The sequence below is a fragment of the Macaca thibetana genome, chromosome 10 (genome assembly GCF_024542745.1).
Source record: "Macaca thibetana thibetana isolate TM-01 chromosome 10, ASM2454274v1, whole genome shotgun sequence".
NCBI lineage: Eukaryota > Metazoa > Chordata > Mammalia > Primates > Cercopithecidae > Macaca > Macaca thibetana.
In genome coordinates, this window is record NC_065587.1 from 66256015 (window position 1) to 66276467 (window position 20453).

At 50.2% G+C, this 20453-nt stretch overlaps 2 protein-coding genes across 2 annotated transcripts in view; one reads left to right on the forward strand and one right to left on the reverse strand.

The window, feature by feature from the left end:
- Positions 1-20453, reverse strand: part of RALY (RALY heterogeneous nuclear ribonucleoprotein) — a 414018-nt gene that overhangs the window by 346289 nt on the left and 47276 nt on the right. The gene's annotated exons all lie outside the window — the stretch shown is intronic.
- PXMP4 (peroxisomal membrane protein 4) lies at positions 3406-19256 on the forward strand. The gene is made up of 4 exons (XM_050807325.1): positions 3406-3637; positions 10144-10206; positions 14150-14348; positions 18843-19256. Exons 1-4 carry the CDS (start codon positions 3525-3527, stop codon positions 19104-19106), a joined length of 639 nt encoding a protein of 212 aa, XP_050663282.1. The 5' UTR covers positions 3406-3524; the 3' UTR covers positions 19107-19256.

Sequence of the window (20453 nt, forward strand, 5' to 3'; positions counted from 1 at the left end):
AACTCCTGACCTCAGGTGATCCACCTGCCTCAGCTTCCCAAAGTGCTGGGATTACAGGCGTGAGCCACTGCGCCCGGCCTGTATTTCCTTTTTGCCAAGGGTTTGGGGAGCACATCTATTTGGTTATCATCTCAAACCAGGTTCCCAGTTCGTAGCTTGAGCTTTCTTGATCTATTATATCAGGCTCTACTCCCTGGGGTACAAAAAAACTCATCAACGATCACAACTTCCTAAGGAAGAGCTTTAAAAAAAAATCCTCTTTCCTTCTCCTTCAACTGTTCTGCTTAGCCCCAAGGCAGCCTTTTCTGTAGTTCCTTGGGGCTGATGGTGAGGGTTTTACAGTGGATTCATTTCACATTAGACTTGAGGGTGGCACCCTTTGGGGGTTCAGCTTAATGTGAGGAGATCTGCTATCTGGCTGCCCACCTTGGGAGGCCCTGGATTTTCACTTGTGTCCCCCTTGCCCTGTGTGGTTGACAAGCTGAAACTTGCAGGTTTAATATTGGTAAATGCCCTCATGTCATAAGTAGCCTTGGTGCTCCAATATCCCTCTCTTCCTGTTAACCATCTGGTTGCCAGCTTTCACTCCATAATTGGCCTGAGCATTCCTCATATATATATATATATTTTTTCCCTAAGATGGAGTTTCGCTCTTCTTGCCCAGGCTGGAGTGCAATGGCATGATCTCGGCTCACTGCAACCTCCACCTCCTGGGTTCAAGCGATTCTCCTGCTTCGGCCTCCTGAGTAGCTGGCATTACAAGCACATGTCACCACACCCAGCTAATTTTGTATTTTTAGTAGAGACAGGATTTCTCCGTGTCGGTCTGGCTGGTCTTGAACTCTGACCCCAGGTGATCCACCCACCTCACCCTCCCAAAGTGCTGGGATTACAGGCGTGAACCACCGTGCCCGGCCACATTCCTCATACTTTTAAGCACTTCATTTTGATACAGGGTCTCACGCAGTCACCCAGGATGGAGTACAGTGGCATGATCACCGCTCACTGTAGCCTTGATCTCTCCAGGCTCAGGTGATCCTCCTACGCCTGTAGTTGGGACTACAGGTGTGTGCCACCAGGCCTGGCTAATTTTTGTATTTTTAGTAGAGATGGGTTTTCGCCATGTTGCCCAGGCTGGTCTCGAACTCCTGGGCTCAAGAGATCCACCCACCTTGGCTTCCCAAAGTGCTGGGATTACAGGCTTGAGCTACCTACTGCACCTGGCAGAGCTTCAGCATTTTGTTTTGTTTTTGTTTTGTTTTTTTTGTGTGTGTTGTTGTTTGTTTTTTAATTTTTTAGAGACGGGGGTTTCACCACGTGGGCCAGGGTGGTCTTGAACTCCTGGCCTCAAGTGATCCGCCCGCTTTGGCCTCCCAAAGTGCTGGGATTACAGGCATGAGCCAGTGCGCCCAGTCATGGAACTTCAGTATTTTTAAGAGGATATTTTAATATATTGTCTAACATAGTCATTATCTTCAGAGGAAGGATTAACTGAATAAAGTAGCCTACCATTACAAAAGAAAAATCCCAGAAAACCCAGTTTCAGTGACAAAATAGGCCCAGCACAACTCCCTCCTTTATTGACCTCTGAAATTGTCCCCTGACACCAAGGCAATAATATCACTGGTAAATACCATATGGCCCAAGTCCCAGGGGACACCCTCACAAGTCACAGCCACCACTCAATGTGTAGCTGTTATTCAGTGACAACTCCACACAGTGAGTGACATCATATGTTAATGTCACCCATCAATGCTCTGGGAGATGACAACCCAAAACTATGTGTTGCTTCAACAAGCAAGTGTTGAGTACCCACCATGTGCCCAGTGCTGGGGTTATAGCAGAAATTGAGACATTCTTCCTTCATAGAATTTACAGTTTGGTAAGGGCAATGGACAATGAACACGTAGTAAACAAGTAAGTCCAAAGTGTCAAAAGTTTTGTGAAAGAAAAAAAACACATAAGAACCAGGGTTGCCGGGCACAGTGGCTCATGTCTGTAACTCCAGCACTTTGGGAGGCTGAGGCGGGTGGATCACAAAGTCGGGAGTTTGAGACTAGCCTGGCCAATATGGTGAAACCCCATCTTTACTAAAAATACAAAAATTAGCCAGGCATGTTGGTGTGCGCCTGTAGTCCCAGCTCCTCGGGAGGCTGAAGCAGAAGAATCCCTTGAACCTGGGAGGCAGGAGTTGCAGTGAGCTGAGATCACACTACTGCACTCCAACCTGAGCGATAGATTGAGTCTCAAAAAAAAAAAAAAAAAAAAAAAGAGCCAGGGTAATGAGTCAGAGTGAACAATGCTACTTCAAATTGGATGTCTCAGAAAGTCTCTCTGATGAGGTGGCATTTGAGCTGAAACCTGAAGGATGAGAAGAAGCTCATCATGGGAAGAGCCCAGGATGGCGAATACCAGGTGGGGAAACAGCCAGTGCAAAGGCTCTGAGGTAGAAGGGTTCTTGGCCCAAGGAACAGAAGGGAGGCCATTTGGCTGCGGAGCAGTGAGGTGGCAAGTGCTGGAACGTGGGGTCAGAGGGAGAGGCAGGGACCAGATCACAGGACGTCTTCTCTCCTGGGCCTTGGGGAGGAGTTTGGATTCTAAGAATAAGTGGAAGCCGGCTGGGCTCACGCCTGTAATCCCAGCACTTTGGAAGGCCGAGGCAGGTGGATCACCTGAGGTCAAGAGTTCGAGACTAGCCTGGCCAACATGGTGAAACCCCATCTCTACTAAAAATACAAAAATTAGCTGGACATGGTGGCGGGCACCTGTAATCTACTAAAAATACAAAAAATTAGCCGAGCATGGTGGTGGGTGCCTGTAGTCCCACCTACTCAGGAGGCTGAGGCAGGAGAATTGCTTGAACCCTGGGGGAGGGAGGATGCAGTGAGCCCAGATGGCGCCACTGCACTCCAGCCTGGGTGACAGAGCAAGGCTGTATCTCAAAACATACATACGTACATTGAAGCCATTGAGGGGCCATGTGACTGACACTCTGAGAAGATCGCTATGGTAAAGGATACCCCAGTCGGATGGGGACCTGCTCCTCCCTGTATCATCACCTGTCGCCCATCTCAGCTCTAAGCAGGGCGACTCCTCCTTCTGGAGCCCTCCTTCCAAGTACACGCCTCCTTCCAAACCCACTAGTGAACCGAACATAGCCCAAGGGAAAATGCCTTCTGATTGGACAAATCGTGTGTGTGTGTGTGTGTGTGTGTGTGTGTGTGTGTGGACAAATCGTGTGTGTGTGTGTGTGTGTGTGTGTGTGTGTCCTTGGGCGGACCCCACTGTGATTGGTTACAGGCTTTCCTTTCTCTTCCAGTCAGACAACTATCTCGATGAGTGCTATTGCCCCATGACACAAGTACGCTCTCTGATTGGCCTTCCATGCATGAGTGACGGCAGAAACAGCTTATAGACGCCACGACTTGGCGGCGCTACCTAGGGGCTGTGGGCGCTGCAGCTGGACCCTCGGGCTGTCAGTGCGCTTCCAGCTCCGCACCCCGAGCCGGTGCGCCGCCCGCACTATGGCAGCCCCGCCGCAGCTGCGGGCTCTGCTCGTAGCCGTCAACGCACTGCTGCGCAAGCGCCGCTACCACGCTGCGTTGGCCGTGCTTAAGGGCTTCCGGAACGGGGCTGTGTGAGTGGGGCCATCGGGCCGGGCTGGGGCTGAGGGATGTCCTGGCTGGGGTCGGAGGCGCGAGTTCAAAGTCCGACGCCGCAGTGCTGTGTGCCCTGGAGCAGTCCTCTTTTGTCTCTAAGTCTCGGAGGTCACTATCTATGCAATGGGAGCTGGATTTTGGGTTTCGCGCCTTCCCAGCCCTGAACTGGGTTTCCCACTGCACATTTTCTGGGTCTTCCAACCTTTGCAGCCTGGCCCTCTTGCTTTGACCTCCTCCCATGCCAGCTCCTGTATCCCCTTATTTGGGTTCAGTTCACCTCGCCTCGCGGTGTGCCTTTGGGCCTGACTGGCCTCAACGGCCCTATTTGCACAATGGGGAACTAGGCTCTGGCCTCTAGCTGGCAGGCAGAAGTCTCCTGTTTATACTGTCCCCATGAAGCTGCCCATGGACTTGCATCCTGCTTCTCACTCCTCACCTGTGGGACTCCAGCGCCAAGTCCCATTTGGCTAAGGGGGCTCCTGGGACTGACAATGAATGTAAAAGAAGCTGCAACTATCCTGGCATTTTACCTGCAAGAGAGGAGGTCTTGGGGTCATTGTCCTGGCTGGTGCCTAGAGGGGAGCTCAGCCTCCTTTAAACCTAGTGCATAACAGCCACCATTTATTTTTATTTTTATTTTTAAATTTTATTTATTTATTTTTTGAGACAGAGTTTCGCTCTGTCGCCCAGGCTGGAGTGCAGTCGCACAATCTCGGCTCACTGCAAACTCTGCCTCCTGGGTTCACACCATTCTCCTGCCTCAGCTTCCGGAGTAGCTGGGACTACAGGCGCCTGTCCCCACGCCGGGCTAATTTTTTGTATTTTTTAGTAGAGACGGTGTTTCACCGTGTTAGCTGGGATGGTCTCTATCTCCTAACCTCGTGATCCGCCCACCTCGGCCTCCCAAAGTGCTGGGATTATAGGCGTGAGCCACCGCGCCCGGCCGCCACCATTTATTGAGGTCCTATAGTGCCAGAACCAGGGACAAAGTAGAGAACAAACCAGAGAAAGTGGTTTGTGCCCCCCGGAATTGGCATCCTAGTGGCAACGTGGGATGGTGGGGAGGATATGGATGCCTTGGCTTGAACCCTGGTCCCACCTGCTCTGTGATCTGGAGGAAGTCATTTAGCCTCTCTAAGCCTCAATTTCTGTAAAATGGGCATGGTACTAGTACTTATACTATCAAGATTGAGTCAATATGTGTGAAATGCTTAGCACAGGCTGGCCACGGTGGCTCACACCTGTAATCCTAGCACTTTGGGAGGCCGAGGCAGGCGGATTATCTGAGATCAGGAGTTCGAGACCAGCCTGGCCAACATGGCAAAACCCCATCTCTACCAAAAATTAGCTGGGTGTAGTAGCATGTGCCTGTAGTCCCACCTACATGGGAGGCTGAGGGGCAGGAGAACTGTTTGAACCCAGGAGGTGGAGGTTGCAGTGAGCCGAGATTGGGCCACTCTACTCCAGCCTGGGAGACAGAGTGAAACTCCGTCTCAAAAGAAAAAAAAAAAAGAAAGTAAGTTTCATGAGGCCATAACTTATCTATTTTGTTCCTTGGTGTATTACTAGCACCTGGTATTTAGTAGTTTCTCAAATATTTATTGAATGAATGAATAAGTGTGCAAGATCAGAATTGCCATTGTCCCCATTTTCCAGATGAAAAGGCTATAGCTCAGAGGTAGACCCATTGCTCATGGCCACAGCACTTGGTCAGGGTTGGAGCCAGGATTCAAACCCAAGGATGCCTGGCCCCAGTGCCAGGCTCTTGGCTCCCATGGACACTCAAGAGTCAGGTAGAACTGGTTCCCACTGGTTCTGGCCAGATTATGTCAGCTATTGCTCGATCATCAGTGACCCTTTTGCCAAGTTTTTTTCTTTTTTGAGACGGAGTCTTGCTCTGTTGCCCAGGCTGGAGTGCACTGGCATGATCTCGGCTCACTGCAAGCTCCATCTCTTGGGTTCAAGCCATTCTCCTGCCTCAGCCTCCTGAGTAGCTGGGACTACAGGTGCCCGCCACCACGCCCGGCTAACTTTTTGTATTTTTTAGTAGAGACTGGGTTTCACCATGTCAGCCAGGATGGTCTCGATCTCCTGACCTCGTCATCTGCCCGCCTCGGCCTCCCAGAGTGCTGGGATTACAGGTGTGAGCCACCGCGCCCGGCCCTTTTTGTTTTTTTGTTTTTTTAGACAGGATCTCGCTCTGTCACCCAGGCTGGAGTGCAGTGGTGTGATCTTGCTCGGTTCACTGCAACCTCCGCCTCCCGGGTTCAAGCAATTCTCCTGCTTCAGCCTCCCAAGTAGCGGGACTACAGCTACGCGCTATCATGCTTGGCTAATTTTTTTGTATTTTTAGTAGAGACGGTTTTCACCATGCTGGCCAGGCTGGTCTCGAATTCCTTATCTCGTGACCACCTGCCTGGGCCTTCCAAAATGCTGGGATTACAGGTGTGAGCCACTGCACCCGGCACCCCCACACATCTTTTTAAAAAGTTTTATGTTGAAATAATTTTGGATTTATAATTTCCTCATTTTACACAGTTATTGCTGTGCTGCACACACATCTGTACACCTTGCTGTAATAAGTTGTATGTCCATATCAGTGTGCATAAAGTTGCCTCATTCTTTTTTTTTTTTTTTTTGAGATGGAGTGTTGCTCTGTTGCCCAGACTGGAGTGCAATGGCACTATCTCGGCTCACTGCAACCTGCACCTCCCGGGTTCAAGCGATTCTCCTGCCTCAGCCTCCTGAATAGCTGGGATTACAGGTGTGCACCACCACATCCAGCTAATTTTTGTATTTTTAGTAGAGATGGGATTTCGGTACATTGGCCAGGCTGGTCTTGAACTCCTGACCTCAGGTGATCCACCTGCCCCAACCTCCCAAAGTGCTGGGATTATAGGCGTGAACGACCGTGCTGGGCCTTTTTTTTTTTTTTTTTTTAATTTAAAGATGGGGTCTTGCTCTGTCACCCAGGCTGGAGTGCAGTGGTGTGATCATAGCTCACTGTAGCCTTGAACTCTTGGGCTCCAGGAATCCTCGCACCTCAGCCTCCCAAGTAGCTAGGACTATAGGTGCACAACACCAGTTAATTTTTCATACTTTTTATAAAGACAGAGTATCACTACATTGCCCAGGCTGGTCTCAAGCTCCCGGCTCAAGCGATCCACCCACCTCAGCCTCCTAAAGTGCTGGAATTACAGACGTGAGTCACTGCACCTGGCCAAATTTTTTATTTTTTGTAGAGATGGGGTCTCACCATGTTGCCCAGGCAGGTCTTGAACTCCTGGCCTTAAGCAGTCCTCCTACCTTGGCCTCCCAGAGTGCTAGGATTACAGGCATGAGCCACTGCACCCAGCCTTGGACACAGATTTGATTCCAGTCTTTTGTTTTTTCAAACAAGCCTACAGTGAACATTCATGTATATTTGGGGAGACAATAGTATGTGGCTCATGACCATTGTCTCAAGGGGGCTGTCCAGGATTTTTAGACCTTGTAGCCTGGTAAGACCAGGGTCGGTACCTGGAGAACTTAGTCAGGGATAGGGGTAGGGGTGGAGTTGTCCAATAAAGAATAAAAAAAGAAGAGATACTAATATTGACTGAGCTAGGAACTTCTACATGTGCGTAACTGCCAAAAGCCATTCTGTAAAATGGAGAATACCTTTTGTTGATGGGAAAAGGGAGGTTCAGAGAGGTTAACTGATTTATCCAAGTTCACACAGCAAAACATGGCAGGGCTTTGGCACCAAATACCACTGTCTTTCTACTATTCATTTGAGTATAGTTAAAACAATGAAAGTAAACATGGTCACATCATTCCTAGATCCCTAAATGAGGAGGAGAAAGGAGGGGTGGGAGAAGAGGTTTGAATCTTAAAAAGAGGCAATTATGTAACATTTAAGATATTTAATAATTTTAAAAGCAATGCTTAATCACAGATAATTTTGGAAGTATAGAAAAGTTTAAAAAGCAAGCAAAAATAAATTTTATATTCCTCCAGTGCAGTGGGCATTGCTAATAACAGTGGCATATTTCCTTCCAGTTTTTTAAATTTTATTTTTGTTTTTGAGACAGAGTCTTAGTCTGCTGCCCAGGCTGGAGTGCAGTGGCACAATCTCGACTTGCTGCAGCCTCCGCCTCCCGGGTTGAAGAGATTCTCCTGCCTCAGCCTCCCGAGTAGCTGGGAATATAGGTGCCCGCCACCATAGCCAGCCAATTTTTGTAGTATTTTTAGTAGAGACAGGGTTTCACTATGTTGTCCAGGCTGGTCTCAAACTCCTGACCTCAAATGATCTGCCCACTTCAGCCTTCCAAAGTACCAGCCTTTTTATAAATGCATTTTTACAAAGTTGAGGTCCTCCTTTGTATAATAGTTAGAAAGAGGTATAGTGTTACCTAACAGCTGTTTTAGGGAATTTGTTAACTTTAAGATGAGCCAAGCTGAAGATAGAACCTTCTAGAAATGACATTGTCATGGGTAAGGGCTGTTCTGGCATCGGTCAGTCAACAGTTATTTATCAAGCACATGTTATTTGTCAGGTACCATGTGGGGTGCTAGGGACTATGCAGATGACAAGCCAGACACATTCCCTGTCTTCACAGAGCCCACAGTCTAGCACAGGAAAGCGATCATTATAATAGAATAAATAGTTAATAGCTGAGTCATTAAACTGGGAAGATGAAGTGCTGGAGAGAAGTTTTGGGATCTGTGGCAATGAAAAATTGCGCAAACCTAGGCTGGAGTAACAGAAGGCCTTTACAGAGGGCCCAGCTGAGACTGGAAGGCTGAGGGAAGGTGACTGGGGAGGAGCACGCCAGGTAGTGGGAACTGCCAGGACAAAGCCAGGAGCAGAGAAGGACCTGATGTGTCAGACGCAGTCCAGGAAGGACAGTGTGGCTGGAGCAGCAGAGGAGGGCTCTGGGGTGAGGTGGGAGCATTGACCAGGGGCCAAGCCTGTAGCACTTTCAAGGCTGCAGGGAGGAGCTTGGAATTTGTTCTGTGAGTAGTGGAAAGATGTTAGAGGATTTTAAGCTGGGAGTGATGTGATGAGATTGATGTTTTTAAAAGATGAGACTGGCTAGGACGGGCAGGGTGGCTCACGCTTATAATCCCAGCACTTTGGGAGGCTGAGGCGGGCAGATCACCTGAGGTTGGGAGTTCGAGACCAGCCTGACCAACAGGGAGAAACCCCATCTCTACTAAAAATACAAAATTAGCCGGGCATGGTGGCACATGCCTGTAATTCCAGCTACTTGGGAGACTGAGGCAGGAGAATTGCTGGAACCTGGGAGGCGGAGGTTGCAGTGAGCCGAGATCACGCCATTGCACTCCAGGCTGAGCAATAAGAGCAAAACTCCGTCTCAAAAAAAAAAAAAAGATGAGACTGGCTGCAGTGAGAATGTCAGGATGGAGCAGAGGGAGCAATTCCACAAAGCCAGTTGAGCAAGGATGGTGGACCTTTTACATGTACCATCTCCTTCCATCCAAATTATAGGGCCGGGCATGGTGGCTCACACCTGTAATCCCAGCACTTTGGGAGGCCGAGGCAGGCGGATCACCTGAAGTCAGGAGTTCGAAACCAGCCTGAGCAACATGGAGAAACCTTGTCTCTACTAAAAATACAAAAATTACCCGGGCATGGTGGCGTGTACTTGTAATCCCAGCTACTCAGGAGGCTGAGGCAAGATAATTGCCTGAACCAGGGAGGCGGAGGTTGCAGTAAGCCAAGATCATACCACTGCACTCCAGCCTGGGCGACAGAGAGAGACTCTGTCTCGGAAAAGAAAAAAGAAATTACAACGAGCCCTCTGACGTTTAACATCCCTTTTTAAGGTTGGCGGATCACCTGAGGTCAGGAGTTCCAGACCAGCCTGGGCAACATGGTAAAACCCCATCTCTACTAAAAATACAAAAATTAGCCTGGCATGGTGGCTGGCGCCTGTAATCCCAGCTACTCGGGAGGCTGAGGCAGGAGAATTGCTTGAACCCAGGAGGCGGAGGCTACAGTGAGCCAAGATTGCACCACTGTACTCCAGCCTGGGTGACGAAGCGAGACTCCATCTCAAAAAACAAACAAAAAACAACCCTTTTTATGCTGATCATGATGGCACACACTTGTAGTCTCAGCTACTCAGGGAGCTGAGGCTGGAGGATCGCTGGAGCCTAGGAGTTCAGGGCTGCAGTGAGCTGTGATCGTACCACTGCACACCAGCCTGGGAGACAGAATGAGGCTCTGTTGTTGAATAATTAAAAATAACATCCCTTTTTATGGTGCGGAAACTGAGGTTCAGAGAAGTTAAAGGACACGCCTGAGACCATACTACCAGGAAGTATCAGAGCCAGGATTTGCATCCAGCATGATTTCCCCTCCCAAAGTGGTGTCAGAATTTGGGATGGGGAGAGAGAACAAGCGGTCAAAAGGAGAGCCCAAAAAGAAAGTGCAACACAGTGACGTTATAGTAACTGTTTTCTTCTGTTTCTACAGCTATGGAGCCAAAATCCGGGCCCCTCATGCACTGGTCATGACCTTTCTCTTCCGGAATGGCAGGTACACATCCCTCAAACTGGGAGAGAAGGTGGTCAGCCCTCAGTGCCAGGACAGTCGTAATAGCTTCTTAGCTGGGTCTACCCTGTCCCCGCCATCACCCTCCTACAGTTCAACTCTTTTTTTCTTTTGTTTTTTGTTGTTGTTGAGATGGAGTCTCTCTCTGTTGCCCAGGCTGGAGTGCAGTGGTGATCTTGGTTCACTGCAACCTCCGCCTCTGGGAATCAAGTGATTCTCCTGCTTCAGTCTCCTGAGTAGCTGGGACTACAGGCACCCGCCACCAGGCCTGGCTAATTTTTGCATTTTTAGTAGAGATGGGGTTTCACCATATTGGCCAGGCTGGTCTTGAACTCACGACTTCAGATGATCAGCTGCCTGGGCCTCCCACAGTGCTGGGATTACAGGTGTGAGTCACCGTGCCTGGCCCTAAAGTCCAACTGTGATTCCATTATCCCTGCTTGAAAACTCCCTGTGCCCTCCAAGAAAGCCCAGCTTCCAGGCCTGGCCTTCAGTGCCTTCTGCAGTCTGGCTTCAGCTGACCCCCTGTTGTGTCCACCCTGGGGTGCCTTTGGCACACAGAACTCACTGCCATTCCATGCACGTGCCATGTGTAGCTCCACCTGCACACGTCTGCTCATGCAGCTCTCACTCCAGGAGAGCCTTTGGCTCGCACTCCACCTTTACTTCCCTCCTAGCAATCCAGACCAGTTCTCTGAGGATCACTTCCTCCTCAAAGCTCCCTGATCTCTCGTCTCTTGCTCAAGCCTCTTCACCTTCCTCTCATTTCCCGTAGCTCTTCCCTCAAGGCATTTCTCAGAAAACGGGTTGCAGTCTAGTGTTCAATGCATACAGGCTCACGTAGAATGTACAGGAATCATGCACTGCTAGCCTCCAGGCCAACTCCAACTTGCAAGATGTGCTCATTTTGTATTTTTATCTTATTTATTTGTTTGTTTTGTTTTTGTTGTCCTCCAAGTCATTTTTTAAAAAACTGAACTCATGCGTATTCAGCAGGTGTTTATTGAGCATCTGCTATGTGCCAGACACTGTTCTAGGTACTGGGGATACAGCAGTGAACAAAACAGGCAGTGACTCCTGCTGACATTCTAGCAGGGGGTGGCAGAAAATAAACCTAGTAAGGAGAGTCTGTGGTTTGTTAGAAGGTGATATGGTTATGGAAAAGTGAAATTAGAGCAGGGAAAAAGGGAAAGGGCATCAGAAGTGCTGAGGGGACAGGTTGCAGAATTAAATAGGGAAGGCCTCTATGAGAAAGTGACATTGGAGGAAAGACTTCAAGGAGACAGAGTTGTCCAGGTGGATATGAGGGGAAAGAGTGTTCCAGGCCACGGGCATAGCCAGTGCAAAGGCCTTGAGGTAGGATCCTGCCTGATAAGTGTGAGGAGGCTGGAGCAGAGGGACTGAAGGGGAGAGAGGACAGAGAGGCGGGTCACAGCTTGACCTGGGTCAGTCCTCTCCAGCTTTGGGTCATAGAGAGGAATTTGGCTTTTCCTTTAAGTGCAATGGGAAATTGTTGTAAGATTTTGAGCAGGGCTGCACCATTATTTGACTTACGTGTTAACAGCGTGAGGGTTAAGAATCTGCTACAAGGCTAGGCGCAGTGGCTCATGCCTGTAATCCCAACACTTTGGGAGGCCGAGGTGGGTGGTACACTTGAGGTCAGGAGTTCGAGACCAGCCAGGCCAACATGGCAAAACCTTGTCTCTACCAAAAAATACAAAGATTAGGTTGGGCACAATGGCTCACGCCCGTAATCCCAGCAGTTTGGGAAGCTGAGGCAGGCAAATCGTGAGGTCAGGAGATCAAGACCATCCTGGCCAACACGGTGAAACCCTGTCTCTACTAAAAATACAAAAATTAGCTGGGCATGGCAGCACACGCCTGTGGTCCCAGCTACTCAGAAAGCCGAGGCAGGAGAATTGCTTGAACCTGAGAGGCAGAGGTTGCAGTGAGCCGAGATCACGATACTGCACTCCAGCTTGGGCCACAGAGTGAGACTCCGTCTCAAAATAAATAAACAGATTAGTCGTATGTGATGGTGCACACCTGTAGTCCCAGCTACTCAGGAGGCTGAGGCAAGAGAATCGCTCAAACCCAGGAGGAGAGGTTGCAGTGAGCCCAGATCATGCCACTGGACTCCAGCTTGGGCAACAGAGCTAGACTCCATCTCAGAGAAGAAAAAAAAAAAATTGCTGCCAGGTTAAGAACAGATTGGTGTGGGGGGAGGGGAGCGGGGCCACCCAAGGGCAGAAGCAGGTTCCCTCCAGGAGGCTGTGGCAGTGATGCAAGTGAGCCAATGTCGGGCTTGGACCTCAGTGGTGCTGGTGCAGGTGAGAAGAGTGGTCAGTCTCTAGACACATTTTGAAGGCAGGGTTAGTGCCAACATTTAAAAACTGGTGGATTCCACATGGAAATCGAGCTTTCCTGCCTTAGGACTGGCAACACTGGGGCCTGTGTTTGCATGGGGTGACAGCCAGCTGCTCCCGGCTGTCCCCAGCCACCTGGAAGATTTCCCCGTGGACTCTCTCACTCATTCAGGGTCCTCGTCGAGCTTTAAGAGCATCTGAGTTTGCCATTCCTGAATTGGGAGGAGTAGACTCTGCTCTTTCTCTGTGTTGTCCTTCCTGCCCCCTAGTGATTTTTTTTTTTTTTTTTTTTAAATTTTTAGAGACAGGGAATCTGTTACCCAGACTGGAGTGCTGTTGCACAATCGTGGTTCACTGCAGACTCAAGCAAACCTCCTTCCTCAGCCTCCCGAGTAGCAGGAACTACAGGCATGTGCCACCACACCAGGCTAATTTTTTCTTTATTTTTTTTTATAGAGACAAGGTCTCATTATGTTGCCCAAGCTGGTCTGGAACTCCTGGGCTCAAGGAATCTGCCCATGTTGGCCTCTCAAAGTGCTGGGATGACAGGTGTGAGCCACAAGTGTGAGCTACTATGTCTGGCCTCCTAGTAACTTTTTTTTTTTTTTTTTAAGGTAGAGTCTCTCTCTGTCGCCCAGGCTGGAATGCAGTGGCGCCTACTCAGCACAGCCTCCCAAAGTGTTGGGGTTATAGGCGTGAGCCACTGCACTGCACCTGACCTCTAGTGATTTTTAAGGGATAAAAAGAATAGCCTCCTCTATTTAAATGTTCACTTCTCAGGATAAAGACCAAACAGCATGGACCCACTGCCTCTGCCCTGCACCCTCCCCACAAACTCTCTGGTTCTCTCCCCATGGCCACTGTGGCTTCTCTCTGCTCCGTTCCTCATACTCTCTGCCCCTCCTCTGGGCCTGGCACGTGCTGAGCCCTCTGCCTGGGATGCAGCTCCCCTCCCCTCTTGACCTCCTTGACTCCTCCTCATCAGGAAGATCCCAGCACCATCTCTTGTCAAGGTCAAAGTTCTTTTTGTAATTATTTATTTCACATTTTCCTCTCCCAGCAGATCTCAAGCCCCTGAGGGCAGCGAGCAGATCTGTTTCTTCTCAGAATTGTATTCCCAGATCCAACACATGGCAGACACTCACTCCTTCACTTCTTCACATTTTTACTCAAAAAAACATTTATTAAGCACCTACTATGTGCCAGGCCCTGCAGATGAACAAGCCAGATCCAGACACCACCCTCCTGTAGCTGCTACTGGGGTGGGGGAAGATAATAAACAAGCATATAAATGTCGGGTGGTGACCATAGCTAGGAAGGAAAAGAAAATTAGGGTCAGGACAGGATGTGATGGGTATTCTATTCTGTAGGGTGATCAGGGAAGGTCTCCTTGGGGAAGTGGCACTGAGTCAAGGCCTGAATCAGGGGAGAGAGCATGAAGGGTAGAGGCCGGTGACTGAATGAGCATTACTCTGAGCGCTTTGGCAGGTTGTTAGGCATGCCCAGTGCTCAGTGGGGCTGCCGAGCCTGCACTCACGGCAGGGGCGCCTGTGTTTGTGCAGCCTCCAGGAGAAGCTGTGGGCCATCCTGCAGGCCACGTATATGCACTCCTGGAACCTGGCATGGTTTGTGTTCACCTACAAGGGTCTCCGTGCCCTGCAGTCCCGCATACAAGGCAAGACCTACCCAGCGCACGCATTCCTGGCGGCCTTCCTCGGGGGTATCCTGGTGTTTGGAGAAAACAATAACATCAACAGCCAGGTAAAGATCCTCCCGAGGTGGGGGTGGTGAGGGGGGCGTGGTTCAGCATAGAGGTGGGGGTGACAAAATGGGGAGTGGTTCAGTACAGAGGTGGAGTGACAGAAGGGGGCGTGATTCAGTACAAAGGTAGGGGTGATGGAAGGGGGAGTGGTTCAGTACAGAGGTGGGGGTGACGGAAGAGGGCGTGGTTCAGTGTAGAGGTGGGGGTGGGGGAAGAGGGCATGGTTCAGTATAGAGGTAGGAGTGGGGGGAACGGGCGTGATTCAGTGTAGAGGTGGGAGTGGGGGAAGGGGTGTGGTTCAGTGTAGAGGTGGGAGTCGGGGGAAGGGCGTGGTTCAGTGTAGAGGTAGGAGTGGGGGAAGGGGCGTGGTTCTGTATAGAGGTAGAGGTAGGGGAAGGGGCGTGGTTCAGTGTAGAGGTGGGAGTGGGGGGAAGGGGCGTGGTTCAGTATAGAGGTAGGCGTGGGGGAAGGGGCATGGCTCAGTGTAGAGGTAGGAGTGGGGGGAGAGGTGTGGTTCTCTATAGAGGTGGGGGGAAGGGCGTGGTTGTGGATTAGGGTGGGAGTGGGGGAAAGGGTATGGTTCTGGATAAGAGGTAGGAGGCGGGGAAGGGATGTGGTTCAGTGTAGAGTTATGAGTGGGGGAAGGGGTGTGGTTCAGTGTAGAGTTATGAGTGGGGGAAGGGGCATGGTTCTGTATAGAGGTAGGAGTGGGGGATAGGGTGTGGTTCAGTGTAGAGTTAGGAGGTGGGAAAGGAGTGTGGTTCAGTGTGGAGGTGGGAGTTGGGGAAGGGGCCTGGTTCCGTGTAGAGGTAGGGGTGGGGGAAGGGGACGTGGTTCAGTGTAGAGGTGTGGGTGGGGGAAGGGGCATGGTTCAGTGTAGAGGTGGGGATGGGGGGAAGGGCGTGGTTCAGTGTAGGGGTGGGGGATGGGCGTGGTTCTGTATAGAGGTAGGCGCAGGGGAAGGGGCGTGGCTCAGTGTAGACGTAGGAGTGGGGGAAGAGGTATGGTTCTATATAGAGGTGGGGGGGAAGGGCGTGGTTGTGGATTAGGGTGGGAGTGGGGGAAAGGGTATGGTTCTGGATAGAGGTAGGAGTGGGGGAAGGGATGTGGTTCAGTGTAGAGTTATGAGTTGGGGAAGGGGCGTGGTTCTGTATAGAGGTAAGAGTGGGGGATAGGGCGTGGTTCAGTGTAGAGTTAGGAGCCGGGAAAGGAGTGTGGTTCAGTGTGGAGGTGGGAGGTGGGGAAGGGGCCTGGTTCCGTGTAGAGGTAGGGGTGGGGGAAGGGGACGTGGTTCGGTGTAGAGGTGTGGGTGGGGGAAGGGGCGTGGTTCAGTGTGCAGGTGGGAGTTGGGGAAGGGGCGTGGTTCAGTGTAGAGGTGTGGGTGGGGGGAAGGGGCGTGGTTCAGTGTAGAGGTGGGGGAAGGGGCGTGGTTCAGTGTAGAGGTGTGGGTGGGGGGAAGGGGTGTGGTTCAGTGTAGAGGTGAGGGTGGGGGAAGGGGCGAGGCTCAGTGTAGAGGTGTGGGTGGGGGAAGGGGCGTGGTTTAGTGTAGAGGTGGAGGTGGGGGAAGGGCGTTCAGTGTAGAGGTGGTGGAAGAAGGCGTGGTTCAGTATAGAGGTGGGGGTGGGGAAGGGGCATGGTTTCATATAGAGGTAAGCGTAGGAGAAGGGGCCTGGTTCCGTGTAGAGATGGGAGTGGGGAGGGGGCGTGGTTCAGTGTAGAAGTGGGGGTGGGGGTAGCGGGCATGGTTCTGTATAGAGGTGGGGCTAGGGGAGGGGGCCCTGGTTCTGTATAGAGGTTGGGGTGGAGGTGATGAAGATGATAAGCTCTTAGCTCTTTTTTTTTTTTTTTTTTTTTTTTTTTTTTTTTTTTTTTTTGAGACGGAGTCTCGCTCTGTCACCCAGGCTGGAGTGCGGTGGCCGGATCTCAGCTCACTGCAAGCTCCGCCTCCCGGGTTCACGCCATTCTCCTGCCTCAGCCTCCCGAGTAGCTGGGACTATAGGCGCCCGCCACCTCGCCCGGCTAGTTTTTTGTATTTTTTAGTAGAGACGGGGTTTCACCGTGTTAGCCAGGATGGTCTCGATCTCCTGACCTCGTGATCCGCCCGTCTCGGCCTCCCAAAGTGCTGGGATTACAGGCGTGAGCCACCGCGCCCGGCGCTCTTAGCTCTTTTACATGTCTGAGGTCTGTGACTCACCAGTCCCTCTGTGACTTTGGAAGGTCACTTCCCTCTCAGTTTTTCCATCTGTAATTTCATGGTTCCCAAAAATCAATGCATGTGCTGCTCTCTGGGGCAGAGATTGTTTTTGAAAACCACTCTGTAGTGAAATGAGGGGAAAAAATGACCCTGAAGTAAGGTTTTCACAAAAGAAAACTTAATACACTCTTAAAAACTCTCTCTCATTCTGTGACTTGTCCTTTTTCTGGGTTAAAATTCCCTTTTGCTATGAGATGATGATGAATAAGAGACTAAATGCTAGTTGTTGGGTTTTTGTTCTGTTTTGTTTTTATTGAGACAGTCTTGCTCTGTTGCCCAGGTTGGAGTGCAGTGGCACGATCTAGGCTCATTGCAACAACCTCCATTTCCCAGGTTCAAGCATTTGTCCTATCTCAGCCCCCCGAGTAGCTGGGGGGACTACAAGCGCCTGCCACCATACCAGCTAATTTTTGTATTTTTAGTAGAGATGGGGTTTCACCATATTGGTCAGACTGGTCTCAAACTCCTGACCTCAGGTGGTGCCCCCCTTGGTCTCCCAAAGTGTAGCGTGAGCCACCGCACCTGGCGGAATGCTAGTTGTTTTTTAATGTTCTTTGGCATCCTGCAAAGTTGGCAGCCTCTCTCTACTTGCCTCCCTCAAATTTCTTAAATATTTTTAAATTGTAAAAATACTTTTTAGGACAGGCATGGTGGCTCATGCTGGTAATCCCATCTCCATTAAAAATGCAAAAAAATGGCCGGGCGTGGTGGCTCAAGCCTGTAATCCCAGCACTTTGGGAGGCCGAGACGGGCAGATCACGAGGTCAGGAGATCGAGACCATCCTGGCTAACACGGTGAAACCCCGTCTCTACTAAAAAAATACAAAAAATTAGCCGGGCAAGGTGGCAGGCGCCTGTAGTCCCAGCTACTCCGGAGGCTGAGCCAGGAGAATGGCGTGAACCTGGGAGGCGGAGCTTGCAGTGAGCTGAGATAGCGCCACTGACTCCGGCCTGGGCAACAGAACGAGACTCCTTCTCAAAAAAAAAAAAAAAAAAAAAACTGCAAAAAAATTAGGCATGGTGGCACACACCTGTAGTCTCAGCTGCTTGGGAGGCTGAGGCAAGAGAATCGCTTGAACCAGGGAGGTAGAGGTTGCAGTGAGCCAAGATCGTGCCACTGCACACTCCAGCCAGGGTGACAGAGGAAGACTCTGTCTCAAAAAAAAAAAAAAAAGAAAAAAAAATTTAAACTTTTTTTTTTTTTTTTTTTTTTTGAGACGGAGTCTCACGCTGTTGCCCAGGCTGGAGTGCAGTGGCGTGATCTCGGCTCACTGCAAGCTCTGCCTCCCAGGTTCCCGCCATTCTCCTGCCTCAGCCTCCTGAGTAGCTGGGACTACAGGCGCCCGCCACCGCGCCCGGCTAATTTTTTGTATTTTTAGTAGAGACGGGGTTTCACTGTGGTCTCGATCTCCTGACCTTGTGATCCGCCCACCTCGGCCTCCCAAAGTGCTGGGATTACAGGCTTGAGCCACTGCGCCCGGCCACATTTTTTTTTTTAACTGTAATTTTTATTGGCTGTCACATATAATCCCAACACTTTGGCATGCTGAGGCGGGAGGACTGCTTGAGGCCAGGAGTTTGAGACAGCTGGGGCAACAGAGCAAGACCCCATCTCTAAAGTTTTATTTTTATTATTATTATTATTTTTTAACTACCTCCAAAGTAAGCTGAAGAAAAGAAGCAATAAAAATTAGTGCAGAAAATGGGCTGGCGCTGTGGCTTACACCTGTAATCCCAGCACTTTGGAAGGCTGAGGTGGGCGGATTATCTGAGGTCAGGAGTTCAGGACCATCCTGGCCAACGCAGTGAAACCCTATCTCTACTAAAAATACAAAAATTAGCTGGGCGTAGTGGATGACACCTGTAATCCCAGCTACTCTGGAGGCTGAGGCAGTAGAATCGCTTGAACCTAGGAGGCAGAGGTTGCAGTGAGCCGAGATCCAGTAAGCCCACTCCAGCCTGGGCGATAGGGCCAGATTCCATCTCAGAAAAAAATTTAAAAATTTAGTGCAGAAATCAACGAAACTGAAAACACGAAATCAATAGAGAAAAGGAACTAAACCAAAAGTTGATTCTTTGAAGAGATAAATAAAATAAACCCTTAGCCAGGCTCATTCTTTGAAGAGATAAATAAAATAAACCCAGGAAAAAAGAGAAATGAAACAAATTATTAATATCAAAAACAAAAGAGGGACATCACTACTGATCACCAGTAATTCCCATCATTCCCTCTTTGCAGATCAACATGTACCTGTTGTCACGTGTCCTGTTTGCCCTGGGCCGCCTGGCTGTTGAGAAGGGCTACATCCCTGAACCCAGGTGGGACCCGTTCCCGCTGCTCACCGCAGTGGTGTGGGGGCTGGTGCTGTGGCTCTTTGAGTATCACCGATCCACCCTGCAGCCCTCACTGCAGTCCTCCATGACCTACCTCTATGAGGACAGCAATGTATGGCATGGCATCTCAGACTTCCTCATCTATAACAAGAGCCGCCCCTCCAATTAATGCAGCCCTGAGGTGTCTGGCTGTGGCTCAAGATGTGGCTCCATGCAGACCCTCCCAAAGGATCCTGCCTTCTCAAGATCATGGAGCTCAGACTCTAACTGGTGTTATCCAGGTTCCATTTGCTGAAGTAAAAACACTGATTTTCAAATCCCAGTGGATACCTTTGTATGGTGGCACGAGTGGCCGAATCAGGCTGAGGAATCTAGGGCTTGGTTCCAGCTGTGCAGCTGACTTCTGTGAGACTGGGGCCAGCCACACCACTCTCTAGGCCTCAGGGGTCATGGAGCTCAGAGGAGGGCCCTGAGGTCTCTTTCTGGTGGGAATGTTCATTCTTCAACTGTTCTTATATCACAGAGGGCTCCTTGCTGGTGGGCAGTGGGTTGTAAATACTTTTTAAAAAACACTTAAGTTCCTCATCTCAGATGTTGTTCTGTTGGAGAAGTTCTAGAGTCCCACTGTCCAATAGAAACATGTGAGCCATATATGTAATTAAAATGTTTTTTTTTTTTTTTTTTTTTTTTTGAGGCGGAGTCTTCACTCTGTCGCCCAGGCTGGAGTGCAGTGGCACCATCTCGGCTCACTGCAAGCTCCGCCTCCTGGGTTCGCGCCATTCTCCTGCCTCAGCCTCCCGAGTAGCTGGGACTACAGGCGCCCGCCACCGCGCCCCGCTAATTTTTTGTATTTTAGTAGAGACGGGGTTTCACCGTGTTAGCCAGGATGGTCTCGATCTCCTGACCTCGTGATCCGCCCGCCTCGGCCTCCCAAAGTGCAGGGATTACAGGCGTGAGCCACTGCGCCCTAAAATGTTTCTAGTAGCCACGTTACAAAAAAGTAGAAGGCTGGCCACTGTGGCTCACTCCTGTAATCCCAGAACTTTGGGAGGCCAAGGCGGGTGGATCACTTGAGCTCAGGAGCTTGAGACCAGTGTGGGCAACATGGTGAAACTCAGTTTTTACAAAAAATACAAAAAAATTAGCCGGGTTCTATCACCTGTGGTTCCAGCTGAGGTGGGAGGATCACTTGAGCCTGTGAGGTCAAGGCTACAGTGAGCAAAGATCACACCACTGCACTCCAGCCTGGGCGACAGTGACACCATGTCTCACCAAAAAAAAAAAAAAAAGACTAATCTTTTTTTTTTTTTTTTTTTTTTTTTTTTTTTTGAGATGGAGTCTCGCTCTGTCACCCAGGCTGGAGTGCAGTGGCCAGATCTCAGCTCACTGCAAGCTCCTCCTCTCGGGTTCACGCCATTCTCCTGCCTCAGCCTCCCGAGTAGCTGGGACCACAGGCACCCGCCACTTCGCCCGGCTAGTTTTTTGTATTTTTTAGTAGAGACGGGGTTTCACCGTA

Excerpts from the sequence above, each read along its gene's own strand:
- PXMP4 (XM_050807325.1), top strand. The coding sequence starts at position 3,525 with ATGGCAGCCCCGCCGCAGCTGCGGGCTCTGCTCGTAGCCGTCAACGCA. Across the intron at positions 10,207-14,149 it reads TTTCTCTTCCGGAATGGCAG|CCTCCAGGAGAAGCTGTGGG; the intron begins GTACACATCCCT and ends GTGTTTGTGCAG. Across the intron at positions 14,349-18,842 it reads ACAATAACATCAACAGCCAG|ATCAACATGTACCTGTTGTC; the intron begins GTAAAGATCCTC and ends CCCTCTTTGCAG.